General features: G+C 37.2%; 2 protein-coding genes across 2 annotated transcripts in view; one reads left to right on the forward strand and one right to left on the reverse strand.

Moving 5' to 3' along the window:
* Positions 1-24,576, reverse strand: part of LOC122351418 (dnaJ homolog subfamily C member 15-like) — a 217,026-nt gene that overhangs the window by 108,192 nt on the left and 84,258 nt on the right. The gene's annotated exons all lie outside the window — the stretch shown is intronic.
* On the forward strand, positions 7,841-24,574 carry LOC122351398 (dnaJ homolog subfamily C member 15-like). Its single transcript, XM_043248461.1, has 5 exons — positions 7,841-7,881; positions 8,733-8,805; positions 12,309-12,385; positions 15,251-15,321; positions 24,115-24,574. Exons 1-5 carry the CDS (start codon positions 7,841-7,843, stop codon positions 24,183-24,185), a joined length of 333 nt encoding a protein of 110 aa, XP_043104396.1. The 3' UTR covers positions 24,186-24,574.

The following is a 24,576-nucleotide window of genomic DNA, read 5'->3' on the forward strand; positions in this document are numbered from 1 at the left end:
GCTGGAATAATTATACTCATCAATCACGCAAAAACTCATGCAGCAGCAGCAGCAAGGAAGAAGTCTAATATAGGATTTAATTGCAAAGGGCATAACTTGTAAGTTGCCTGCAGTGACATCTGGAGTTATAAAGTCTGAATTACAAAGGCATCATAAAAAAATAAAAAAACACTGAATCCAAACACAAGCCAGATGCCTATATGAAGTTTTGCAGATGCACGAGAATAACACGATGCCCTGCAGAAACGCTCTAAAAATCAGATGTAAACAATTTCTTGGGCTGTACCTTCTCTCATTTACAAGGCCTTCATCCTCTCATTCTCCTCCTCCTCTGCCTGTCTCTTCTTTTTATCCATTTCCTCTTTTTGAAGCTGTGGAGATATTTAAATGTACCGTAAGCATGCAACACACCACAAGTATTCGGAAAGGATCCAGAAATTTTAAACAGGTACCTTTTTCTCAGCTTTGACTGGCGGGATTCCGCCTGCTGTCTCTGTCTGACTTCTGCCAGTGATACTCGCGCCACCTGTGAGAGGGAATACATTAGCATGTTCCTTTCCTTTTCTTTGTATCTTTTTTTTTTTGTATCAGGACTTCCATATATTTCATCTCCACATTACCTAGTCTCTCTGGAGCCAGCTGAATGGGACCGGAGCGGTTCTCCTCTCTCCATCTCCTCAGATCCTCCTCTTCTTTCTGTGCAACTGCAGAGCGAGAAACAGAAATGCAGTTTATTTCTACACACAAATAGGATGTTGTGACAACGGCTGAAGATCAGGGCTGGCAATTGAAAGTTTGCAAAGTGCATGCTACTAAAGGACTACTTAATATATATTTTTAAGAGAGACATTAATTAAAGGCTAGACTAAACTACTAAACTTTTGCACAGTTCAATCCCTCCCAGTTATCCCGTTATTCAGTGCTAGATCCGAAAGTTTGGGATCAGTGAGATGAGAAGTGTTGAGTCAGTGAGCAGATTTTGGGAATTCGGTGTTGACAGATTTCAGAGTCTACAGCAAAACTCTTCCTGGATCTACCTTCCAACCCTGATCAAACGCATCTGTCTGCAATTATCATGTGCTCCTCGATATCTTCATCAGCTGGTTAAGTTGTGTTTGATCACGGTTGGAGCTGAACTTTGTAGGAAGGCACTGTAGATCTCCAGGAACATTAAAAGTAATAGTTCACCCACAAAGAAAATTTGATCACCCTCTGGCCAAGATGTAGATGAGTTTTTGTTTTTTTTTTCATCAAAACAGATTTGGAGAAGTGTAGCATTATATCATATGCTCACTAATGGTTCCTCTGCAGTGAATGGGTGCCGTCAGAATAAGTCCAAACAGCTGATCACAATAAAACTCCATCACTTAAGATCTTGTGTAAGAAACAAACCCATCATTAAGAAGTTTTAACTTTAATCCATTGCTTTTTGCCAAAATAAACCATTTCTCTTTCTTCCAGTAAAAAGTAATTCCCTGCAGCCCTACTCATCAAAACCATTAACTGTTTTGTCTTGTACACAGAAAACACATTCTCTTCTGATTCACATGAGCGACTTTTCAATGGAAAGAAATAATGTAGATGACGCTCATATTTTACTTCAACAACTCAACAATTTAAAGTTAAAAACACAGCAAAAACATCTACAAATGTTGTTTTCACTTCTGGAGTCATTTCATGTGGATGACTTGCAGTTTATTGTGATGTTTTTATCAGTTGTTTGGACTCTCATTCTGGTATTTCCATTCACGAAGAGGATCCTTTGGATGCCAATGCTACATTTCCCAAATTTGTTCCAATGAAAGCAAATCATCTACATAGTGGATAGCCTGGAAGTGAGAAAATGAAGCGTAAAGATATAATTTTTGGATGAACTATCTATTTAGAAATCTTATCAAACAAGCCACGAAATAAATCTTACTTCCTCTAACTAAAACAAGCAAAAAAAATGAATTACAGTAAAGCAAGCCTATTTAGATTTTAACATGGTTCCTTTTAATGTTCTTCTCTGTTTTATCACTGCAGCACCAGCTAATTTAAAAGGCTGAGTATAAAGATCCTGTAGAGGAGCATTACTGGGGTTTTTTTTTTGTTGCTGTATTTAGAAGAACTCAGTATTCATTTGGTGTATGACGCTTTTCTCTGTAGCCCATTTACAGTTATAGCAGAGTGTATAATGGCCAATCAAGCCTCAAATGGGTTTTGTAGAAGTCATGTTGTATTCCAGCCTTAAGACAATAAATAACTACATGTAACAACAACAACAACAAGATAAATTTGTCTTCTCTACTTGCAGACACAGATAAACATGCTGGAAATAGCACCTGATGGTAGCAATTAGAGACACATCTGAGATCCCATGAAGATGGAAAAATGCAGCAACAGCCGTGCTCATGGCTTACTCCTCTGCAGTTTGTTCAAGTCTTGATTCATCCGGTGGTATCTTGGGTGTATCCATCCGAGGCTGTGGAGCCGATGGTATGCATTAGGTGCATTTGTTTTCAAGTTCAGACTCCATCAGGCAAGTAAACCTATCAGTCTCATGCACTGTGCAATGTCTCAAAAAACGAGCAAGGAAGTAAGCCATCTTTTCTCTTACAGTAAAGTATGACGTTTATTACAAACAACTTGGGGAACTTCCCCTCCACTTTCATCATATTTGATGGTGGCGCCAATACACAAATTAAATCCCACTAATAATGTCACAGTTAAGCCAAGCTTCATTTAAAAACGCATCTGTATCGCAGCTGATCCCTGAAGAAAGAAATAACTTCGGGATGTGCTGCATGATGGCGCATAAAATAACAAGTCATGTAAATTGTAAATCAAAATGATTAAATTATAGGCATGGCCGATGGGGGCCGGGCACAAAATAGAAATAGCTACATAAGTTCAAAGGAACAGTTCAGTACTTTACAGCAAATTATTAATTGGGCCTAATTTAATAAAAACGCTTGTGACATGGAAGCGATTAGCTTGAATTCCCCTTACAAATAATCACCGTAACCAAATAAGTCCGCGCAAAATATATTATGCATGTTTTCATGATCTACTACTCGAAAATCCAAGCAATATGGTGTTTTAAGAGAAGAGAGGTTAAACTTGATAAAAAGCTTCTCCACATCAAGTAAAAGATCGAATGCTCATTTATTATGACTTAGCTTTTTTTTGCCATTGTATCTAACCAAGTAATTCTGAATTTCGCAAAGTATGCTCGCTTGGCGAATTTATTTTATTATCTGTCTGTTTTAGCATTTGATAGGAGAGTATGCATTTATCCCTTTACTGCAAAAAATAGATAATGGGTGAAATATGATATTTAACAATGCAAGCCACACATATGAAATAAAGACAAACATCTGAACAGAATTTAAGTAGGCGTGAGAGCGTAGCCTGCTTAATAAAATGGGTAACCACTTTTGTTTCGGATAGTCCACTTATAAAGTAATAACGATGCACCTACTAGCAGTCATTAGAGTATTATTAGACTATTATTAGACTGCATTTTGACAGGTCCACACATACGACATACTATCAGAAACTCTGAGACTTATGTCAACTTATTCTATTAACCTCTAAGCCTACCCTGAGAGTCTGCTAGTTAGTAGTTAGTAGTCATGTAGTTGGTAAATGAGAGTTGGCTGACATGCAGTTGATGTAGTTACAAGTTACTTACTGTTAGTAGAATGTCTAAAGTGGACTATCAAAATAATGTATGTGCTATAAGTATTTGGTAAGTTGAGCCAAAGGGTAGAAAACATGCCTATTTTTATATCAGAAAACCTCCCTATTGTACCATCCACCAGAGGACTGCTGCATGTATTTATTTATTTGTTTGTTTCATAGTTAATTACATTTTACTAAGCTTATCTATTACAAAAAAAGGTGCTTATATAATCCAATACAATGCCTCTTCCTGCCAATTTTTGACTCAGTTGCCATGGTAATATCCGGTAACACCTGAGTTTCAGTTCTCCGGAATATTTTCACAGAAACGAAAGTGAAACTAAAGTAGCTTCTGTTTAATAAACAGAGAAAGAACTATATAAATAAATATACGATTTAATGGCCAGAATGACCGATCCCTTAGCTCAAACGCATCAGGAAATAACGATACGCATTAAAACCTAAAATATTACAAAAGAATTTAAACGTAAAATGCGTTTTTAATCATGTATATTATTTTATAAATATATCGTTATTATATCAAAATACCCAGCATATGGGTGTCTAATTTCGTGATGTTTTGTTGCCCGTACTTACTGTGTTGGCTGGATTCTGAGGGTTTGAAGTACTGGGTGAGTTATTCTCACAGTAATTTTCATTCGTCTGCTCGCCGTCCTTCATATTGTTGTTTTGATTTATTTCATTTCCCTATACGCCTGGCTTCCCTCTGGAATAACGACTTGGATGCGTAGATCGATTCATGCTCGTTTATTCCCCTGAAGCTCAGTCCCTGACCTTTCTACGTACACTTTAGAGCACTTGATCACTGCCACTGACAGGGAGGTATGGCATTGCCTATCCTCTCTGTGTGGGATTGCCCTTTAAACACCAGTGCTTATATGCATATATATATATATGTGCGCGAAAGCTTTTAGACACACGTTAGATGTTTATAATGATTGACATTTGCAGTTTTTAGAGGTTGAGGGCACGTGAAGCTGTGGGGTATGAAACCGCTTTGCTCTGTTTTGGAATCGCGAGACCCCGCAGCAGCTCGAAGTTTGTCCTCCTGTTTCTCCGTAGGTGCGCGTGTCATCATCAGCATGGCGAGCTCCAGTGGCGTAGCGATGGAGAGGACTTAATGAGATATGCTGAATATACACCGAAGTCCACCGGCCAGAGTGAAACAGATATTGACAAACGCTTTGTGAGTAAATGTCGCGCTGGACGGTTCGGAGATTTTACACTGTTTACTACGAAATGACTGCGCCTGTGTCATGAGAGTTTCATCCGAAGTATTGACCTTGCTGCCTTTTTTAAAAATAACACCAGCAGAGGTGTTATAACAATTATCGAGCACCACTGTCGCCTTATGTGTTAGCAAAAATGGCCCAGTTGCGATATAAGAAATGAACACTTTATGACCCACAAAAAGCTATAAGTGCCAGTTCATTTAACAAATCATTTGTCAGAGCCTTATTTGTTTTCATCAGAAATTTACGTTATATGCACAACATATGGGTACAAATTAGTCTCTGAGGTGGTTTCTAGGGCATTCTGGAGTCTCTGCTATGAATTTTATGAAGTACTAGCTGGGGATTCTGTGTGTTTTATTAATTGTTTTATGAGAATATAGATAAATAGATAGAACATCTTAAAGTTTAAAGGGCTTGTGTTTACATCTGAACTGTATGAGAGCATGAATTCATGAATCGTATGTTGATTCATCAGTCAGACTCTGTACATTCAGTCTGTGCAAGTCTGCAATTTTTAGAGTTTTTAGATACAGAAAAAAACACTCTTCATAATTCATAAAAACTAGAAAGACTCTTACATTTCCAGTAGAATATATTCTAGTTTTCTGCCGTGGAACTTGCCTTAACACTTCAAGTCCTTGTTATCCAGCCCCTTGGCTTGTTGTTTATTATTAATGATCGTGTCGGTGTGATGTTTGTGTGTGTTTTCAGGGTGGCTGTCTGATGGCGGTTGGGCTGGGAGTGGCAGCGGCAGGGTTTGCAGGTGAGCACATCTGCTGTGGACCTGTTTTGTGTGTGTCACCAAACCTCGTGCTGCATAGCCACATGCAGAGGCTACATGAGTTTATATAACATGTGCGGGTATAGCCTAGTGGTTACAGCTCTGGGCTGCGAACCAAAGGCTACCGGTTCAAACTGATGATGGATCACCATTGTGCTTTTTGAGGTAGTGCTCAACCTCAGATTACTCCCGGGGCAGAATGGATTGCTTGCGTTTAATAACATGGGTTGACTGTGATAAGCATATTTAAACTGTTGATAGCATTAGGCATGTGATAAATTGTGCATTTAGTCGGTTTACACAATATTGTCCTGTTATGCAAATTGCGATAGTTCTTGCTGCACAAACTCAATTTTATGTACTAGTGACCTCTAAAATGTGTCACAATTGAGCAATATCACACAAGTAAGAGAGCTGTTGTTTAAATATCAGCATTAGCAGTTAGTATGATGTTGCTTTTATGTAGCAGTTCAATACATTTTCCGGTTGCTTTGTCTGTTTTTGCTTTGCAGATAAAAATATTTTAAAATGAAATTGAAGCACAATTTACTGTTACTGTTAAACATAAGTGGTGTTTAACTTCTAAATGAATCAGTGTGTTTAATTAAATCAGTTGAATAATGATACTTACTCACATAGACAGTCTGTGTTAATAAACCTGAGCTGCTAGTTTTCTCTGTGTTAAAACACAGTTACCGTTAGGGCTCGCTAATGTGAGGTCTGTAGTCTGGGTCTGTGTATAAAAGGTGTTTATTGAACTGGCTTTGAGAATAGCATTGCTTGAGCCGTGAGGATCTTTCATCATGTGCTCTTTGGCAAGTGCACAGCTATATATTTGCTACCGAAAGTAATTTAATGCTATAAAGGTAAAATATTAACCTCAGGTTAAGGGATTAGATTCACTTCAGATGAAAAAAAATGTGATAATTTACTTTCCCATGTCATACGTGATGTCCATGTCTTTCTTCAGTCATGCAAGGTTTCATGTAGTTGACTTCAGTGGGGTTCAGTGAGTTTGAAGTTTCAGTGCTGCTTCAAAGGGCTCTACACAATCCCAGCTGAAGAATAAGGGGTCTTATCTGGTGAAACAATCTATCATTTCAAAACTTTATGTGCTTTTTAACAACACATGCTTATACTAGCATCCATGCGACTTTACGACATTACGTGTCGCGTTGGAAAGGTCATGTGTGACAGTCAGAAGTAACCGACCCAGTGTTTGCAAAGTGAACATGCAAAGAAAGTCAGTTTAGTTTTAGTTAATTTTTCAGCCCTACCCTTCCTTTTTAACTTAAGTACACAGAAGAACTAATCACAGGTGAACTTTCAACGCGATCGTAAAGTCAGCCAACATGCGGAGCTAGTGCTAGACAAGCATTTGTGGGTAAAAAGTGTATAATTTAAAAATTACCGAACATTTCGCTCGATAAGACCTTTATTCTCGGCTGGGATTGTGCAGTACTATTTGAAGCTGCATTGAAACTACAGCTTCAACTCATTGTCTGCCAATGAAGTCCACTGTGCAAAAGAAAAATTATGGAATATTTCCTTAATTTCTTTGTTACTGAAACATGAACATCTTGGATGGCATAGGGGTGAGTACATTATCAGGAGTTTATTCTTTCGGAGCAGATTCAGCACTTGTTGTGAATCAGAAATGAATTGATGTGCTGGAGCAAATAAGTTGAGGGAATAATTCAAATACTTACTCATAAAGACAATCACCTGTTTAAGTCCCGAATTAACGAATGAATGTTCTTAAATGAACCAGTGACAGCTTCTGCACTAAAACACAGATTGACGGTCTGTCTCGAAATCTCAAACACAGACAAGTAAAGAGATATCTACGGCGAAAAGTCCCAGTGCTGCTGAACTACATATCAGCACTCTTGGAGCTCTGTTGGCGAAGCTTTAGTGTTTGCGTTCTGGCACAGACTGCGTTTCTAGGCAGGATGTTTGTAAGCTGAAATCCCTCATGTTGCGGTTCACAGTGGGATAGAGTAGCCATTGTATAATGTAATAAAAGGTTTTTTACCTCCTTTGTCTTCTTAAAATATTTAGCTAAACTTTCCGTACGTTAAAGCCGCCCACAGATATTTTATGATGTGATTCTAAAGGATTGAAAGCACTTGAGATGATGGCGACGGCGATGAGGGTGATGGTTAAGCCACTCTTACTGTGAGTGTTTGTTTAAGCCCCCAGATGAAGCTCGCCTGGTTAATGAGGTCAACGCGGCCTCTAGCATTAAAAAGAATCAAAGTGACTTTAAAAAGCCGCATGTGGCCAAATAATTTAAGCGACTTTGTCATCGAAAACTTGTTTACGTTTGATTCTTTTCTGGCAGGTGTCTATGCCTTCCTCCCTACTGCTGCGTGGTAGTTAATCATTGTTAGTCGCCAAGTCTTCCACCCATAGCTGTGTGAGGTCAGGATGGAATAGCACTTGCGGTCGCTTTGAGAAGGGGCTAATTCCCATTTCAGTACATCGAGGGGGCAGCGCTCCTGCCAAAAACCGAGGCGTGTGTGGTCTGCTCCGCTCAGAGGCAGGGCTTAGGATTACAGCGGAGGGAGCCTCGAACGCTTTTTTGCTGAGTAGCAAAATAACGTTTTCCTCTCAGCAATGCACTTCTCAGAGTTTGATGAGAAACGAAAATCCCAAAAATGTTCCCCATAATAAATTGCTTTAATGATTTCATGTGTTCTTCACCTACTGTTTGGTCGAGTTAAGCGAGCCGTTTTAGTAGCTTCTTTATTGACTGCTGGATGTTGAGAGTTCTTCTGACTTCAGTGTGTTGCCTCACAGTCGAACCACAACCGCTGGAAGTCCACCAGCGCCCTGACCAAATAAATACTTAGGGAAGTTGAAAGGCGACCTCACCTTTAACACGTATTGAATAAGACTAAAATGTGGTTTTGTCCTCGGTTTCACCCTTAAACCAACTTTGTTAACCCTGGAAATTAACTCTGTAAATGGCCTGATAAAGTGGCAAACTTTTCAACCCATCAATGCTTTATTACGTTTGGTTTTAGGTCGATCGCATTCCACTTATGGAGGCCTCTGGGTCAGGTGATTACAGAAGCTGCTAAGAAGTTACCCTCTGCGGTAAGTGTCAGAAATGAATGCATCATTTTTACATATACTCTGGAAAAAAAAGATTTCAAAAACGTTGTTTTTTATACGATTTATTAAGATAGACTTTTTTTATCTGATATACAATTAATTGAAAATCTGGAATCTTGAGGGTGCAAAACAAAATCTAAATATTGAGAAAAACCTGTCTGAAGTTCTCAGCAATCCATATACATAATAATTAATCAATGATAGAAAAATCAATAATTTTGAACTATACAATGTATTGCTGGCTACAGATATACCCCCTGCCACTTAAGACTCCAGGGTCACATATTAGTACTTTTTATAAAAACAAATTAGTACCTAAAGTGTAAATGTTAATAACCTTGAAAAGGTCACAGAGATTGTACAGAAATGCTGCGTGATTGCTTTCTAACACCCTATGAATCAGTATTTCCATTGTGAAAAGTTCTAGCATAACCTTCATTTTTTTTAACACAGCTTCTATTTCAGAAAGCGATGATAGGCGGGAATGAAATTTGGACTTTTCCCGTGTTCATTTCCACATCTTGAGGCACTCGTTTGCGTGCGGTGTTGACATATTAAACCTCCTGCTGCAGCGCAATGGACTGATTCATCACATCTTACTGGCCGTTCACGCTGTGCTTCTGGTTTTTGATGAAGTTTGTAAAGCTGTTTTGTCCAGGTTCTTCTTAATCTCCAGGGTTGTGTGGTCGGGCTGGTTCCCAGTGCTTTGACTCAACCTGTCCACCTGCGCGCACTCCGAAACTATAATCTCAGTGGCTTTCTCCTAAACCGGGTTCGCGACAGAGAGCTCACTCGTAATAGATCATTATTAGAGTTATTAATCCGGCGATTTCATCATTCTGTGAATCACATAATGGATTAGCGTGATTAATTGTCCTGTTGTGGGCTGAGATTAGACTGAACATTCTGGCCTCTCTCTGAATGTACATGTTTTTACTCAATCGTGAACTCTGACCAAAATCCTGCAGTATGTACGATTTCTGGAAGGAGCCACAGACCAATGTTATTCTGTGATGGAATTTTAATTAAAGGGATAGTTCAGCAAAAAACTATGAGAATTCTTCCGTTGTTTATTCACCCTCGTGAGGACATGTGTTTCCAGACCTGTGCGTGTTGTTTTTGCTGTGGAACACAAAAAATTTGTGATATCAAAAAAAGATTCTGTAGAATTGTTTCGAATCTCTTGCTTATGCCACCACAATTTATAGTTATCTCAAATGTCATCTCAAAAAAAAAAAAAAAAATCATAAACCAATTATTAAAGAAGTGCATGCAGATTATGAGCTTTGTTGCCATACTGTCTGTTTTGGTCTGTTTATGTTATGGCTTAAGAAGACATAAATAATAAAGCGTGGTGCATTTCGTAAAATGCAGTAAAATCAAGAATCTGTGATTCTTTAAAAACTTTTATTTACAGAAGTGCAAACAAAAGATTTCCAATGTTTTGACTGAGCAGCATAAATGTGTTTTGTAAATATGAACACATTTTGTTTTTGATGGCTGCGATGCGTTCCATAAAAGATGGCGCCGGGACAAAATAAAAGTGAACATTGTTGTAGAATTTCCATGTTGTTCGCAGTACTCAGGTAATGTGATATGTAATATGTCAAGGGATCATGTTTGGGTATAAAGTAGCATGTCAGTCTTTTACAAGCAAAGATGGGTCACATCAATTTTGTGTCAAATTTCATGAGAGAAGCGTCAAAAAATAATTATGCAATACTTTAATCAAGTACCATGCATAATATGAGAAATCTCAGTTGAATGTGCTTGACCTTTGAGCTCTCAGATGGCATCACATAAGAAACCTTAACGCTGCAGAGTTAAATATAGCCACATGGGCCCAGGAGTACTACAGAAAACCACTGCATCATTGGGAATAGCTTTGACCCTGATACCTCAGCACCTGCTTGCCTGCGAACAACATGAATATTCTATAACCTTTTCACTTTTATTTTGCCTTTGTCCCAAATTCTTTTTTAATGTGCTGCAGTAGTTAAAAACTAAATTTGTCCATATTTACAAAATACATCTACGTTGGTCAGTAAAAACCTTGGCAATCTTTGTTCTTCAATTAAATAAAAGTGAAAACGTCCCAACGTCTCTGTCATTTGGGTTAGTATTGTAATAAAGCCATATGATGTATTAATGAGATCTTTCAGAGGCCCAGTTATTGTTGTTTGGGGAGCTCTTTCAGAAAGTCTCCTGAAAAACTGGGTTTGAAAATGACAACGAGCGAATAATGTATTAATAGTTAAAAGAAAGAATTCAAATATAGGGGTGAACTGTTTCTTTAAATTTTAAATATGTGCTGAAAATGCTGAGCGTGTGTGAAGTGAATATGGAAAAGTCCCAAAGTGGGAAATCTTTGAAGCAAGTGGAAATGTAAACATGCCTCTTGTGAGGTCTGGGCTGTAACAAAATCTCAGCAGAAGAATCGTTTGCTAAATTTCTTTAAAATGCTATATGAAACTTGTCCTTCGTGACCTTCTCGAATATCAGTGTTGGGTTCTTTGACTTGATTACTAGATTAAACCTGGGATGTTTGTGCTTGGATCTGAACATGTCCCCGGACTGTGGCAAACTCTTACCAGCTAAATAATTTGATGGAATTTTGAGTAATTGATAAACAAAAATGCAATATAGCAAATAATGCAACCATTAATGTTAATAAAAATTTAGTTTACAAATTGGAATTAGGAGTTCAGCGAGGACACGAACACTTTTTACAAGTCAGTCAGTCTACGTAATTATGGTGATTCCAGCAAAAACGCATGTTTAGTTTGGGAATTTAGATAATTATGGGGTCAATCATCTTAAATCCTAAAAGTCTCTATTTTCACATAATGAGGTGAAAGTGCTGATCTTGAGGATTTTATCGGATCCAAAGCAACCTGTTTGCCATCAATACTGAAAGTTATACATGTTATTGTGCACATCAGTCATCATCTGATTGAAGGATTGTCATGGATTGGATGCAATACTCTGATTTCTCCAAACATTGATTTATTTTTAAAATGGGGTTCCTGCATGTCTTAAATTTGCCTCAGCATTCGCCTTCATAAAACCAGCAGAAACACTATTAAACCAAAATACGTTGTAAACGTGAAGCTTATACTTGTATCAAAGCACTAAGAGCTCTCAGTTAAGCTCTGTTTATAATTTGAGCTGTATAGTTGGTAAAATGGTTTTCAGCTGGGATCACTTTTCCAAGGTGAATAAACTTCTGATTACAGATTACCAGCGTAACGTCTGTGCTTCACAGATACTCATTGTGTGCATCCTGACAACCAACTCTGTCAAAGATTGTGATTCTTTCATCCTAGTTTCATACCAGCAGGCTTGAAGCCTTGCATTCATGTTAACGTTTACTGTGTATTTCCATTTTTCCACCCGGTAAACGACTATATGCCACAGATCTGCTGTTGATAGAGCTTGACTTTGAATTCGTATCATTGTTTTCAACATTTTCTCTTCTTTCCTAGTCGTTTTCTGCATATTACAAAGGTGGATTTGAGCAGAAGATGACCAGACGGGAAGCCAGCCTTATTCTCGGGATCAGGTAATTGTGGGCTAAACAAAGCCTAAATCACTGCAATTCCTCTCAGTGAATTCTCTCATTATGAGTTGTCATGGAAGAAAACAAAGGTGTTTTACAGTATATACACACACTGCATCACTGCACTTCCCAGAAGAGCTTGCGGTTATGTCTGGGGGCAATTCTTTTGGTTTGAAGCCGGTCGTCATCTCCTGTCGTCACGGCTTTGATCCTATCGTCCCAATGGGAAAAAGTCTCAGCTGTGTCTCTGACTTTGTAATCGGCTTTTTCGCCGGACCACCCTCCTCCTGCTAAGAGGGTATATGTCTCTAAAAATTTCCCTGACTTCAACAGAAGTTCACAGGGTCCCACACCAGGTGTGACTCACACCGTGCACGCATCACATCCTGTGTGCCTCATTTCTTTGTGCTGTCAATCAAACTGGACTAATGTTTTCATAAAACTAAACCAGACTGTAAATAATATTTCTTGGATGTGATCAGTAGGAACCCGGTCAACCGCATTCATGCTCATAAAATGTTACAGATTCGGGTTGATAGTTTTTATTATCCTCTTCTTGTCTGTCTTTAGCTTTATCTTGGGTGTCTGTCACTCACAGCTGAAATAACTGGCCTCAGTCATGTTACCCTGTGCTTTGATACACTTTGATCTCTGTAGGCCCGTGGTAAATTCGGCTAATTTATTTTAATGCTGTCAAATGGTTAATCTAAATTAATTACATTGCAAAATAAAAGTTTTTGTTTACGTACATATGTAAATTATGTTTGTATAAATACAAACACATGCATATATATATATATTATAAGAAAAGTATGTTATGTTTATATATATATATATATATATATATATATATATATATATATATATATATATATATATAATATATATATATATATATATATATATAGATATATCTATATATATATATATATATATATATATATATAATATATAATATAATCTATATGCATAAATATTTTAACATGTATACTGTATGTGTGTGTATTCATATATTAAAAAACTTTATTATTTTGGATGCAGTTATTTGTGATTAATTGTTTGACAGCACTAATTTATTATTACTTCATCAAATAATCCTCATTCAAATATTTTCTCAGAAATATTAAATAGCACTGTTTCAGCATATTAGGATGATTTCTGAAGGATCATGTGACTCTTAAGGAGTAAGGATGCTGAAAATTCATAGTTGATTCACAGAAATAAATGACATTTTAAGGTGTATTATACAAGAAAACAATTATTTTGAAATGTAATGTTTCATTGATGCATTTTTTTTAATTAAATCAGCATCTTCCTACACTATCATTTTATTTTACTATACACTGTTATTTATTGATTTTTATCTACATTTTTTTGCAGTTTATGTTTTCTGTTATCATTCTTACATGCTGACTTTAAACACATCTGAGCCCACATCTTAGTCTCCCAGAATGCCACACATATCTGGTGAAGATGCTGACTCTTCTGACAAATGCAGTTTAGGCTGACGGATTCGTCATGGCATTCTGGAATCATCCGTGCCGCACAGTGTTTTAATTAGTTTCTCTGGCCCCTCTCTGACGCCCACTGCTGCATATGATTTGAGTCTTTAGAGGAGGGTTTGTAGGACTGAACGCTTGTGTGTAAGCATTAATGTATCTTTTAATCATCACGTCTGGCTATTTTGCTATGACTCAGATCTAAACTCTGACAGATGGAGGCTGGAAAAAAATTATTTATCTTTTCGTAAGAGAGACGTTGTGAAGCCAAGTGGCCTAAAACCACCTTATCAGACCATAACTCGTTGCTTTTATATAGAATAAAATATTTCATAAAATTAATAAATATGGAAATTTGAATGTGTATCATTAAAATAAACATTAATCTAAGTAATTACGCTTGTATGTGTGAAACAAATTAAGTTTGTATAAATAAGTATAAAATGTATTTCAATTAAATGCTGTTATTATGAACTTTTATATTTATCCAAAAAAAAAAAGCTAAAAGATTTTATAGTATTGACAAATGTTTGACAGCACATCTTTTTTTATTAAAATATTTCTTGAGCGGAAAAATCTTCATATTAGAATGATTTCTGAAGGATCATGTGGATCATGCTGAAAATTCATCTTTGCATCACATTACATTTGAAATGATATTCAAATACAAACATTTATTTTGAACTTTATTTTGGATAATATTTCCAAATATTACTGTTTACAGATTAGTAAATAATGTTAGTATAAAGCAACACCAGAAAAACTAAATTTGTAGTTTTAATAATTGAAATTCATCTTAAATTTGTCAGTAATTAGTTACTGTATATGGAAGAGACATTTGAAAATAAAATGAAATCAATCATAATTTGATATATACATATACAATATAACATTTTGAATATGTAAAAATTGTAAATTTTAAAATGTAAAAACGAATTAAAAGATTTTTCATTTACAAATGTATTTAAACTGTTAATATTTCTTTAGTAAAATAAAATGATTATGAATAAAATAATTAGTGATGCACATTTTACAATGCATGTTTAAAATGATCGGTTTTCTATTTTTTTGTCGTTTTGTCAAATGTTTTTTTTCTTTAGCCGTTGGTCAGACGAATTAAAACTGTTGGTAGACATACCAAAAACCTTTTTTTTCTTCTAGTTCTGTTGCCTGTTTTCCCACTATATTGGGGATTTTCAGGGGATGTACAGTTTATGTGTGCAGGGTTGAGACAGACCACACATGTTGATGACTAGTGCAAAAAGTCAGCCTGGAGGCCTGTGATTATATTCACACGAGACTTCACACCGCGTCCACTAGATGGTGGTGTGCTCCTTTGCTAAATATTTTGTTTTCTTGTTTTGCGCAGTCCGACCAGCACCAAGACCAAGGTACGGGAAGCCCACAGAAGGATCATGGTCCTAAATCATCCAGATAAAGGTCAGTAGTTCAGGGTGTCGTGTCGGGAAGGCTGTGTGTTGATCAATAATTCTCTGACTCAGCTCTAAACGTGCAGCCGTGGCTCAGCAGACGGCGGCAGAGAGACGGTGTTGATTACATTATTGATTTGAACAGCATTTGTCATTTGTCATAACACACTCTTTAAAGAGAGCTCACATCCCTGAAACGCTGACTCTCTGTAATTTAAACCATAAAAGAGAACCGCAGAAATCAGGACACAATCGAGGGAACCATCACTTCCACCATTACTGTATTCAGAATCTAAAGATTGTAAATACAGTGGAAATACGCTGCTCATGGCAAGGCATGTTTTCCATAGAGTCCGTAATTTATGGAAGAATGACACTGAATTGTTTGCGTATTCACCAATGAAAACAAAGCGTAGAAATTAATTTCAGCATTTACTTACAGATTTAAAAATGTCACGTAGAATGAATGAATCATTAATCAGCTTTAAATGTTTCCCGCTAATATTTAAAATCATTCATAGTAATAAGTCTTACCAACTCTAATTACATTTTTGCAGATGTCATGTCATGAGAAGACTTAATGTTATTATTATTATTATTATTATTATTGAAATGTTGCTTTAATCCGAGTGACTTAAAATGAGGAATATGTTTAGTGACCAGTGCAGTATTTATACACTACTGTTGAAATTTTGGAGATAATTTTTTACATTTACTTGTGCATGTAATTTTAATGAGAAATGCATTAAATTGATCAGTAAGTATATACTTTTACATCAATTTTTACTATGAAATTTATTTCAAATAAATGACTATTATTTTGAACTTTTATATTCATCCAACATAACCAAAAATGTTTAGTATTGACAAACGTATTAGGCAGCACATCTTTTTTAAATATTTACATTTTTAAAATATTTATTTTTAAATATTTCTTGAGTAATAAATCGCATTAGGATGACTTCTGAATGATCATGCGACACTGAAGACAGCGGTAATGATGTTGAAAATTCAGATTTGCATCACAGGAATAAATTACATTTGAAATTAGATTCCAATGCAATTCTAATAATATTTTCAAATATTACTGTTTTGCAGTTTTGATCACTCCACTACATACAGCCTTATTTAAAAAAATAAAAATAAATCCCAAACCCATTTTTTTACTTCAATGGTGTCTTAAATCACAATCGAAATCACTGTGAGCAGATGTTTAATATTCTACATAACGCAGTAGAGATAATGCGTCATGATCGGCTACAAATGTATTTAGATCTGGTAAGGATTTGTTCTCTCTGATCTGTAAAACACAGGTAATAAATCACTGTCTAGCGACTTCTTTTTTTTAACCATGTTCTTGTTAAGTGCACGGTTTCATCTATTACACACCGAGCCGGCGTCTTTATTTTTTCTTGGTCACTGTACTCGCCCTGTTTTTCTGTTCAAGGTTAATGGCCTCACCTTGCCTTTCTCTGGTTTACCCTCTTCCAGGTGCATTTCTCACAGTGCTCAGAGGAGCTGTTTGTGTGTGTGTGCGTGTCGTGCGTGTGTGTGTGTGTGTGTGTGTGTGTGTGTGTGTGTGTGTGTGTGTCAGACCTTGTTTGCTGCTCTCGACCACTAATACTCTCAGTGAAATAAGCGATGGTCTCTGTGATTCTATCTGTAGTGGAGCGATAAGGCCTGTGACTGCGGGGAGGACGTCCTGCAGAGAAAGTGTGCCAGATTTGTCCCATCCTCCAGCTCTGCTGAGAAATCCTTTATTACAGTGCTGTTAATAATGGCGTGCAGGCGCCCGTCGCGTTGGTTACACCAGTGGAGGGCTGATGTATGAAAGACCCCATAAAATGGCTTGATGAACGCAGTTTGCTTTCACGATGCAATTCCTATTGAAACAGATTGGGATAGAGAAAACCAAAAAAAACAGGCTTTTTGATAGGATGGGAAACTGTATAAGTGTGATCATACTTTAAAGTTGCATGTATGACTCTTTGACATCTCTGATTGATATCTCTTACCAAATGTTCCTATAAGGAAACTAAATGGCAAAGGGGCCATTAAATATCGCAGGTGTTCGACTGTCAACAAAGACGTCTCCTAGCAACCGAGCTGTGGAGGGTGATGGATGCTGCTCGACACCAGCATCTGTTCTGCAGGAGTGTGCCGTTATCAACAGAGAGGCCCGTTTATGATGCAATGTAGCATTTTATTTACTGCTCTTCCGACTAAGTGCCGGCACGCGAGTGTAACAATGTAGGCAACGCTTTCAATATTTCTTATTGTTTCTCATTCACAAGACTTTAAAATTGAATTATCGGTTTCTGAGATCTCAACGGCTGTGTGCAATATTGCATACTTTTGAGTAAATACTTCACAACCGTATGCTAAAGTATCCTTTGAACGAGCGCTTCGTGATCTGACTGTAACGGACAGGATACTACTCCTTTGACATAGCGGGGACGTTACGGTCTGTGCATTCAGCTTCTCACCTTGGCGTTGCACACAATTCATGTCAGGAGAGACTCTGTGACCCAGATGAGATAGAGTGCTTATGTGCTCTATATATCTGTTCTTCTTGCATGTAGGCCCTTGTGAGTTTAAGCCCCTACGGCAAGGTTTGACGTTGGCATGAGAGTCGACGCTCTTCACACCGGTATCTGCTCTTTAGGACGTAATGGGATGATTAACTTTGAGTGGTCAGAGTAATGGCATGGAATGATTGTTGAATTGCCTTTCATTAGTTGGTTTGCTATGAGCAAATGGAGACATTAAGAAACCGTCATACATGCCTTAACTCATCTAATGGAAACCGAATAAAAGCAGAAACTGTAATTGATAAGATTTTTTTTTGTTTCATCAGGTTATTGTGTGTTTTCCATCATGCGCACCGTCATTAAAAGCAAATATTTATGGGCAGTTGAAGTATCAATGTTTCCTATGGTGTGACAGAAAAATAAATAATTATCGATCAATCAATAAATCGAACATCTGACATTGAAGATTAACTTTTTCTACATTTTTGGTATATTACACCATAGGATGCACATAGATAGATAGATAGATAGATAGATAGATAGATAGATTCACAACTTTTCCTTCAAATTCTTAATTTTTAAATGAAGTTTACTGGTGCATGCATATTACTCTGGTAAATAAAGTGTTACCAGAGCTGGTCCAAATCATAAGTGAACTAAGCAGCCCGTGGCCACGGAGGGCCCCAGGAGTAGCCTGCATGAAATGACATTTTATTTTATTTATTTAATTTGCGACACATTATGTCGACGGGCAATGGTAATTATATGAAAGCGCAATATTAAATCATCTGCGCATATCATTTTATTATTTCCACGTCGTTGTGCGTCTTTTTTTCTGAGCTTGTCTTTCTCCTGCTCAGCACTACCCAAAGGGTTAAACTGATGGTGTTTTGGGGGTGGAGGAGGGACAAGTCGACACGTGGGGTTTGTGGCAAGGGCACCGTCAGCTAACTGCGGTTGTTCTCGTTATTTCCATTGAACTGTATTGATAGTGAAAGAACGTGAGACCCTAGACGCTTTGGGGAAACGCCTCCCTAATCAGATCTGACCTGGGCGTTAATGAGTTAATTAGCATAGCCTAGGTAGGGTATCTGTTTGTTTGAGTTCATGTTTGAACATCAAAACATCAGCAAATAGTCATTTTAATGTAATATAACATTTTATATCATTTTGTATCCAATATCATTATGCCTCAATTAGCTAGATATTGATCAATAGTTGTAAAATAAAATTCTGCTTAGGGCCCCATAAAGGCTTGGGCCGGCCCTGAGCGTTACCATAGAGGGAGAGAGACAAACTAGTAATCCAAAATGCAAGTTTTTAGTGTTTTCCAAAAAGAAAAATAACCTAAGAATAATTATTAAATTATTCATATGAGCATTTATATGCACCGGCACAACATGTTTACTTGCAATTTTTTGTATACTGTCAAACAAATGTTTACAAAGTATTTTGCAAGTTAATGCTTTTTGGGTCTTTCATGTTTAATTTGACGTCTTCATCCCTTCATAATTAATTCCTGCAGTTTCTGAGTTTTAACATTTTAATATGAAATAATGTGTGAAACTATTTAAAAAAATAATAATAATGATAATTGTCTGATGTTACAAACAAACTGTTCAGTCATTGTTTTGATTGTTAAATGAATTGATCGAATATATACTGAATTGATTTAATCGAAATGAATCAAATTTTTGCTGAGTCACTAAGAACAATTGCAAGACGTCTATAGGAAATGTCCCGGGCAAAATTATATTGGCAGAAGAACTAATGTGTAATTAAGTGCATCACTGCAGGCTGTGAACGCACAGCTCCACTTCCTCTGACACACAGACAGATTAGCAGCCTCCTCAGGCCCTGCTCCCTGCTACCTGTTCACTCTCCTGTGTGTTTTCCAATTTGTTATTGTTGCTTATCAGGATAGTCTTGTGCAAGCAGGGACTGAGTTTGTGTGTGTGTGTGTGTGTGTGTGTGTGTGTGTACGGACACAATGGATGCTTTCAGGATCCTGGGGAGGGACAGCTTTGCGTAAATCCTGTGAGTCCTTCAGCAGAGCAAGGTCATCCTTGCCACAATGCTGTTCCTTGAATCTCAAGAAAACATGCCAAGGTCACATGGACCCCAGTAAAATAATGTTTTACATTATTTTTATTTTTTCCTGAATTTAGTGAGGGGTTTTATATTTTATTTTTGCAGGGCTCCATGTGATCTGAGCGTGTTTTGGTGAGATTCAGGGAACAGCACTGTGACGATACTGACCTTTCCCCGTCTGACGGTCTCCTGGGAAATACACCAGTCGTAATGTTTTTCCTTATTTCTGTCTCTTCTCAACTTTTTTTTTCCTCACATCTTCACAGGGAGCTTTACAAGTGGTCAAACCAATATATCAGGGGTTGTTGATGTTTTCTGAATTAAGAACGTCAGTCTGTCATGTTTAGACAAGCCAGTGTCTGTCACCCAGTAACAATCTGATCATTATTATTACTTTGGCTGTCAGTCATTCAGCGTTAACTCTCTGGTTCATGGTTAACCCCATGTGACCTTGGCTTCATGAACCACTGTATAACAGTCATTAGCAATTTAAGATGTCAAAATCGACCAAATGTCAAGAATTAATCATTGTCATAAAACATTTAATTTAATAGTTTTATTGTTTCCATCACCTTGTTTTTATGCATGTATATTTATGTTTTTAAGTCTTTTGATTGTCATCATAAACCACCTTCAAATTATAATACCTCTGTCATAACCTTGTCTTTAAACTAATCTGTGTCCTCATAAACCACAAAAATGAGTACACACACATATAAACAGTGAGAGAAATAAGTATGCAATACGTCAACATTTTCTTTAATTAAACACAGTTATAATACAGCAATTCACGTGAAATTTGAAAATTAACACAAATAAAGGAATTATATTACAATACATAAAAACATTGTGTACTAAAGTAAAATGCCATTGGAAAAAATGGCAAACTGAAAATGTTTAATACTTTACTGCTGCAAAATAATACTTTTTTTAAAATGAGCATTTCAGAAATGAGCGATGGAAATGCCTAATTTTTAAACAAACGTTTTTTGCTCACTTGATGTTGTTTTTGACTTTTGCGAAAAAAGGGTTATTAGCCTTGAATTTAAATGATGGGACCTGAAAATACATTTTGCGTAATCTACATGCCAGTTTTGTTGCACATGATCTGAAATGTTTTCGTGGTTATGAAATGCCCGAGCAGAGTCTACCACGACTGCGTTCTCAAACACATTCGCTTCCAAAATCAATGACTGCATTTAATGCATTTCGTCTGCTCAAGTAATTTATTGAATTTGAAAAATGATTATATTCAGTGACTTCTATTGCTTTTTTCTGTGATATTTAGTACCAGTTTAGCTAAGGACGGTTTTATATATTTCCCCTCGTTGACTGAAAATGGTGCTTATTCGCAAAGGTTTTTAAGCAATATGATGCAATTTCAAGTTTTCCTTTCTCTTTGGAGTGTTATAGGCTGTCAGTGCATTGATAAGATCCCGAAAGTTGTAAAGCCTTAGTCTCAAAACCAAAGAGATATTGTTTAAAACGGCTCTCTTAAACACGCTCCCAATTCTCAAAACGTCATGGTATGGGGTCTATTTTATAACCACCAAAATGTTTATACAAGGAAAGAAGGGCTATTATTCTAGCTGTAGTAAAGTGCAATTTACTGAAGACGCTGAAGAACTACTTTCTCTGTGCTTCCAAAAAAGTACACAAGTCAAAATCAGTGGTTAAGTTGTACAACACAGTTTGAAAACAGTTCAACACCAATATTAGTGTGTGTTCAGCGCATTTCCTGAACTTAGTATGGGCTTATGCTAGCTGTGCACAGAGACAATACCACCTCTGCAAGGACAGTCTGGCGCTTCTGACTCAAAACCTTTAAGTAAGCTACGTTTTCTTATTCAAATAATCTGCTACTCTCTATTCAGACACGAGTTTTGAGCAGTGAACTGTAGTGCTGTTGTTGTTTGTCGTTTCTCAGATCAAGATGGTGTTATGTTTACGTGGCTATATGCAACGCGACGCATACAAAGACAGTACTAATTCATGATATCAGTAATTAGGCCTCCACTGGATGCAATAAATGCCTCTTTTGTTTTATTGTTTTGGTGTCATGGCGGCGGGAAGTATTCGGCCAATCACAACATACTGGACAGCTGACCAATCAGAGCTCATCTGTTTTTTTTAAAATGATGAACTTTGTGCAAATCAACCTCTTTCAGGACGCGGGGCTTAAACAATAATGTACAGATGTGTTTTTCGAAACTTAAAACACAAAACCACATTACTCCAAATACACACAATGTTCTTTTTTTAGCAACATCATATGCCGCCTTTTAATAGTTAAATTCACAACTTAGGATGGAAACCCAGCTCATGACAGCTTCAAGACACTCCCTACATGAACAATTTTAAATGTTCCATTTCTCTTGTGAATCTTAAACTGCAGTTTCCTCTACAAATGCTCTACTGGGTTTAGGTTTGAAGATTTTCATTTCCTTTTATTCTTGTGGTACCAATTCAGAGTCTTCTTTGAAGAATGTTTTGGATTGTTGTCCCACTGAAAGGTCCGTCTAGGTCTCAACAGATTCATTTTAATAATGCATGTGTGCATGGCTCCATTCATCTTACCTTCAATGATATGGATTTTGCGAAGCAACAGAAAAAAACCCATACCTGAATGTATAATGATTTTTCCATCTGTGATTTCTTGAGTTAATGTCACTGTCTGGTCGACATTTAATGCAAATTGCTGCACTGGAACTGTGTTTAATTAAAGAAAACTTGTTTTGAATACTTATTTCCCCCTCTGTATATAACGTACGCACTGCACTGTGGCTGCATCAGCGATCAATACGTAATAAATAGAAGAGGTTGTCGGCAGTAAAGAAAACAGTGGTTGCCATTTTTATTTCACAAACTGCTAGGAAGCAGATGAGAGGTAAATGTGCTGAGGGGCTCGTTGCGCAGCGAGCAGGAAGTGATGAGTACAGATGCGAGGGTCTAGCTGTCATCGGGTAAAGTCTGCTCTGTCTTTGTGACTGCGTTCTGGACCTCCGGGGCGCCTCGCACTCGTGGAACGTGTTTCACTGAACCAAAGATGCAATGGAAATTTCTAGCAGCATGATGAGGCGCAGCAGGCACCAGGTGTGCCTCATCACACGCTGCCAGCTATAGCACATTTTTACCCCCTTCCTGCCACACTCTCCCATTATACAGCACGGACGTGGGCTGGAAGTCAGTGATTGGAAGCGAAGAGATTTCTTCGCTACAAAGCTTGTGGATGTAGAGCTGTAATGCAGGCAGCACAAATCAAGATAGAATTGAGCCTGTGGACTCGGGAACGGAAATGAATTATGTTGCTCCATTTAATTTCAAAGTGACTTTAAAGTCAGTGTGAAACACAGTTTGTGACCCATTTGATGTCTTTAATGACATTTCTGAGTGGATTGGGATATTAATTGAGGAGGAAACTGTAGGGTGGGGCTTGATTTTATCCATGTGGTGTCACATACTACTGTTCAAATGTTATGATGTTTATATATGTTTTTATATGAAATTAGTTATTCAGCAAGGATGCATTAAAATCATCAAAGCGGCACTAATGACATTTATAATCCATACAACCAAACCCAAGATCCTTCCATTAAATGATTAAGCAGCACAAATGGTTATTCAACATTGATATTCATTTGTTTCATATCAGCGTGTTAGAATGGTTTCTGAAGGATGATTTGACACTGAAGACTGATGATGCTGACAATTTAGGTTTGCATCACAGGGATACGTTACAAATAGAATATATATATATTTTTTAAATTAAAACATCACAATATTTACTGTATGTTTAATAAATAAAATAAAGCAAATAAATGCAGCCTTGGAAAGCATAAGAAACGTATATATATCAAAAACATGGGAAAAAAATGTTTACACCAGCCCCAAATGTTTGGATGGCAGTGTGTCAAATGAAGTGAATAAATGATAATTATTATTATTTAGTCTGATGTGCACTAATGAATCATGCATTATTAAAAGACATTTTTTTAATTTCTCGTTCACTTTTAAATTCTGTGCCATGAAGAAAATGTGTTTACATTTATAGGAATAAATAGCGAGGATAGTGTAATTTCAGAATTTTTTGTAAGCTTTTGCAGAGTTGTAAAACTTTTAAAGAGTAAGAGGGTGAAGTGGAGACATGAGCGCACTGATATAAACGGCTGCTTCTCCTGCAGGTGGATCCCCGTATTTGGCAGCAAAGATCAATGAAGCAAAAGATCTTCTTGACTCTGGCCCTCGGCGCTGACCCAGCTTGCCCGATCTACCCCAACAGAGAGTTACATCTACTTCAGAGCCGCCAACTCACCCACGAGCCTCCACAAGTCATTGTTCTCCTCCGTGTTTTTCTGCCATAAATCAGCCAGCTCTTAGCATACTCCTCTCCATTCCATCCCTCACTGTTCCCCACCACCGCTTTAATACAAGTCGGCATAGTTGGATTCTTCACGTTAAAGGATCTTCACGCTGTCCTTGCGAAATATCTCACGGCAGCCTTTATTATTTATCGAGGTGACTTGTGTAATGTTCAACGTCTCCTGAAAACGGCGGATGTGTCATTTCCGGTGGTCTGAAAGGCCTAAAGTGCGTAGGTGTTAAGTTATTTTAGCATGCTGAATAAACCGTTTTACAAATGGATG

Source organism: Puntigrus tetrazona, chromosome 9 (assembly GCF_018831695.1).
Source record: "Puntigrus tetrazona isolate hp1 chromosome 9, ASM1883169v1, whole genome shotgun sequence".
Classification (NCBI taxonomy): domain Eukaryota; kingdom Metazoa; phylum Chordata; class Actinopteri; order Cypriniformes; family Cyprinidae; genus Puntigrus; species Puntigrus tetrazona.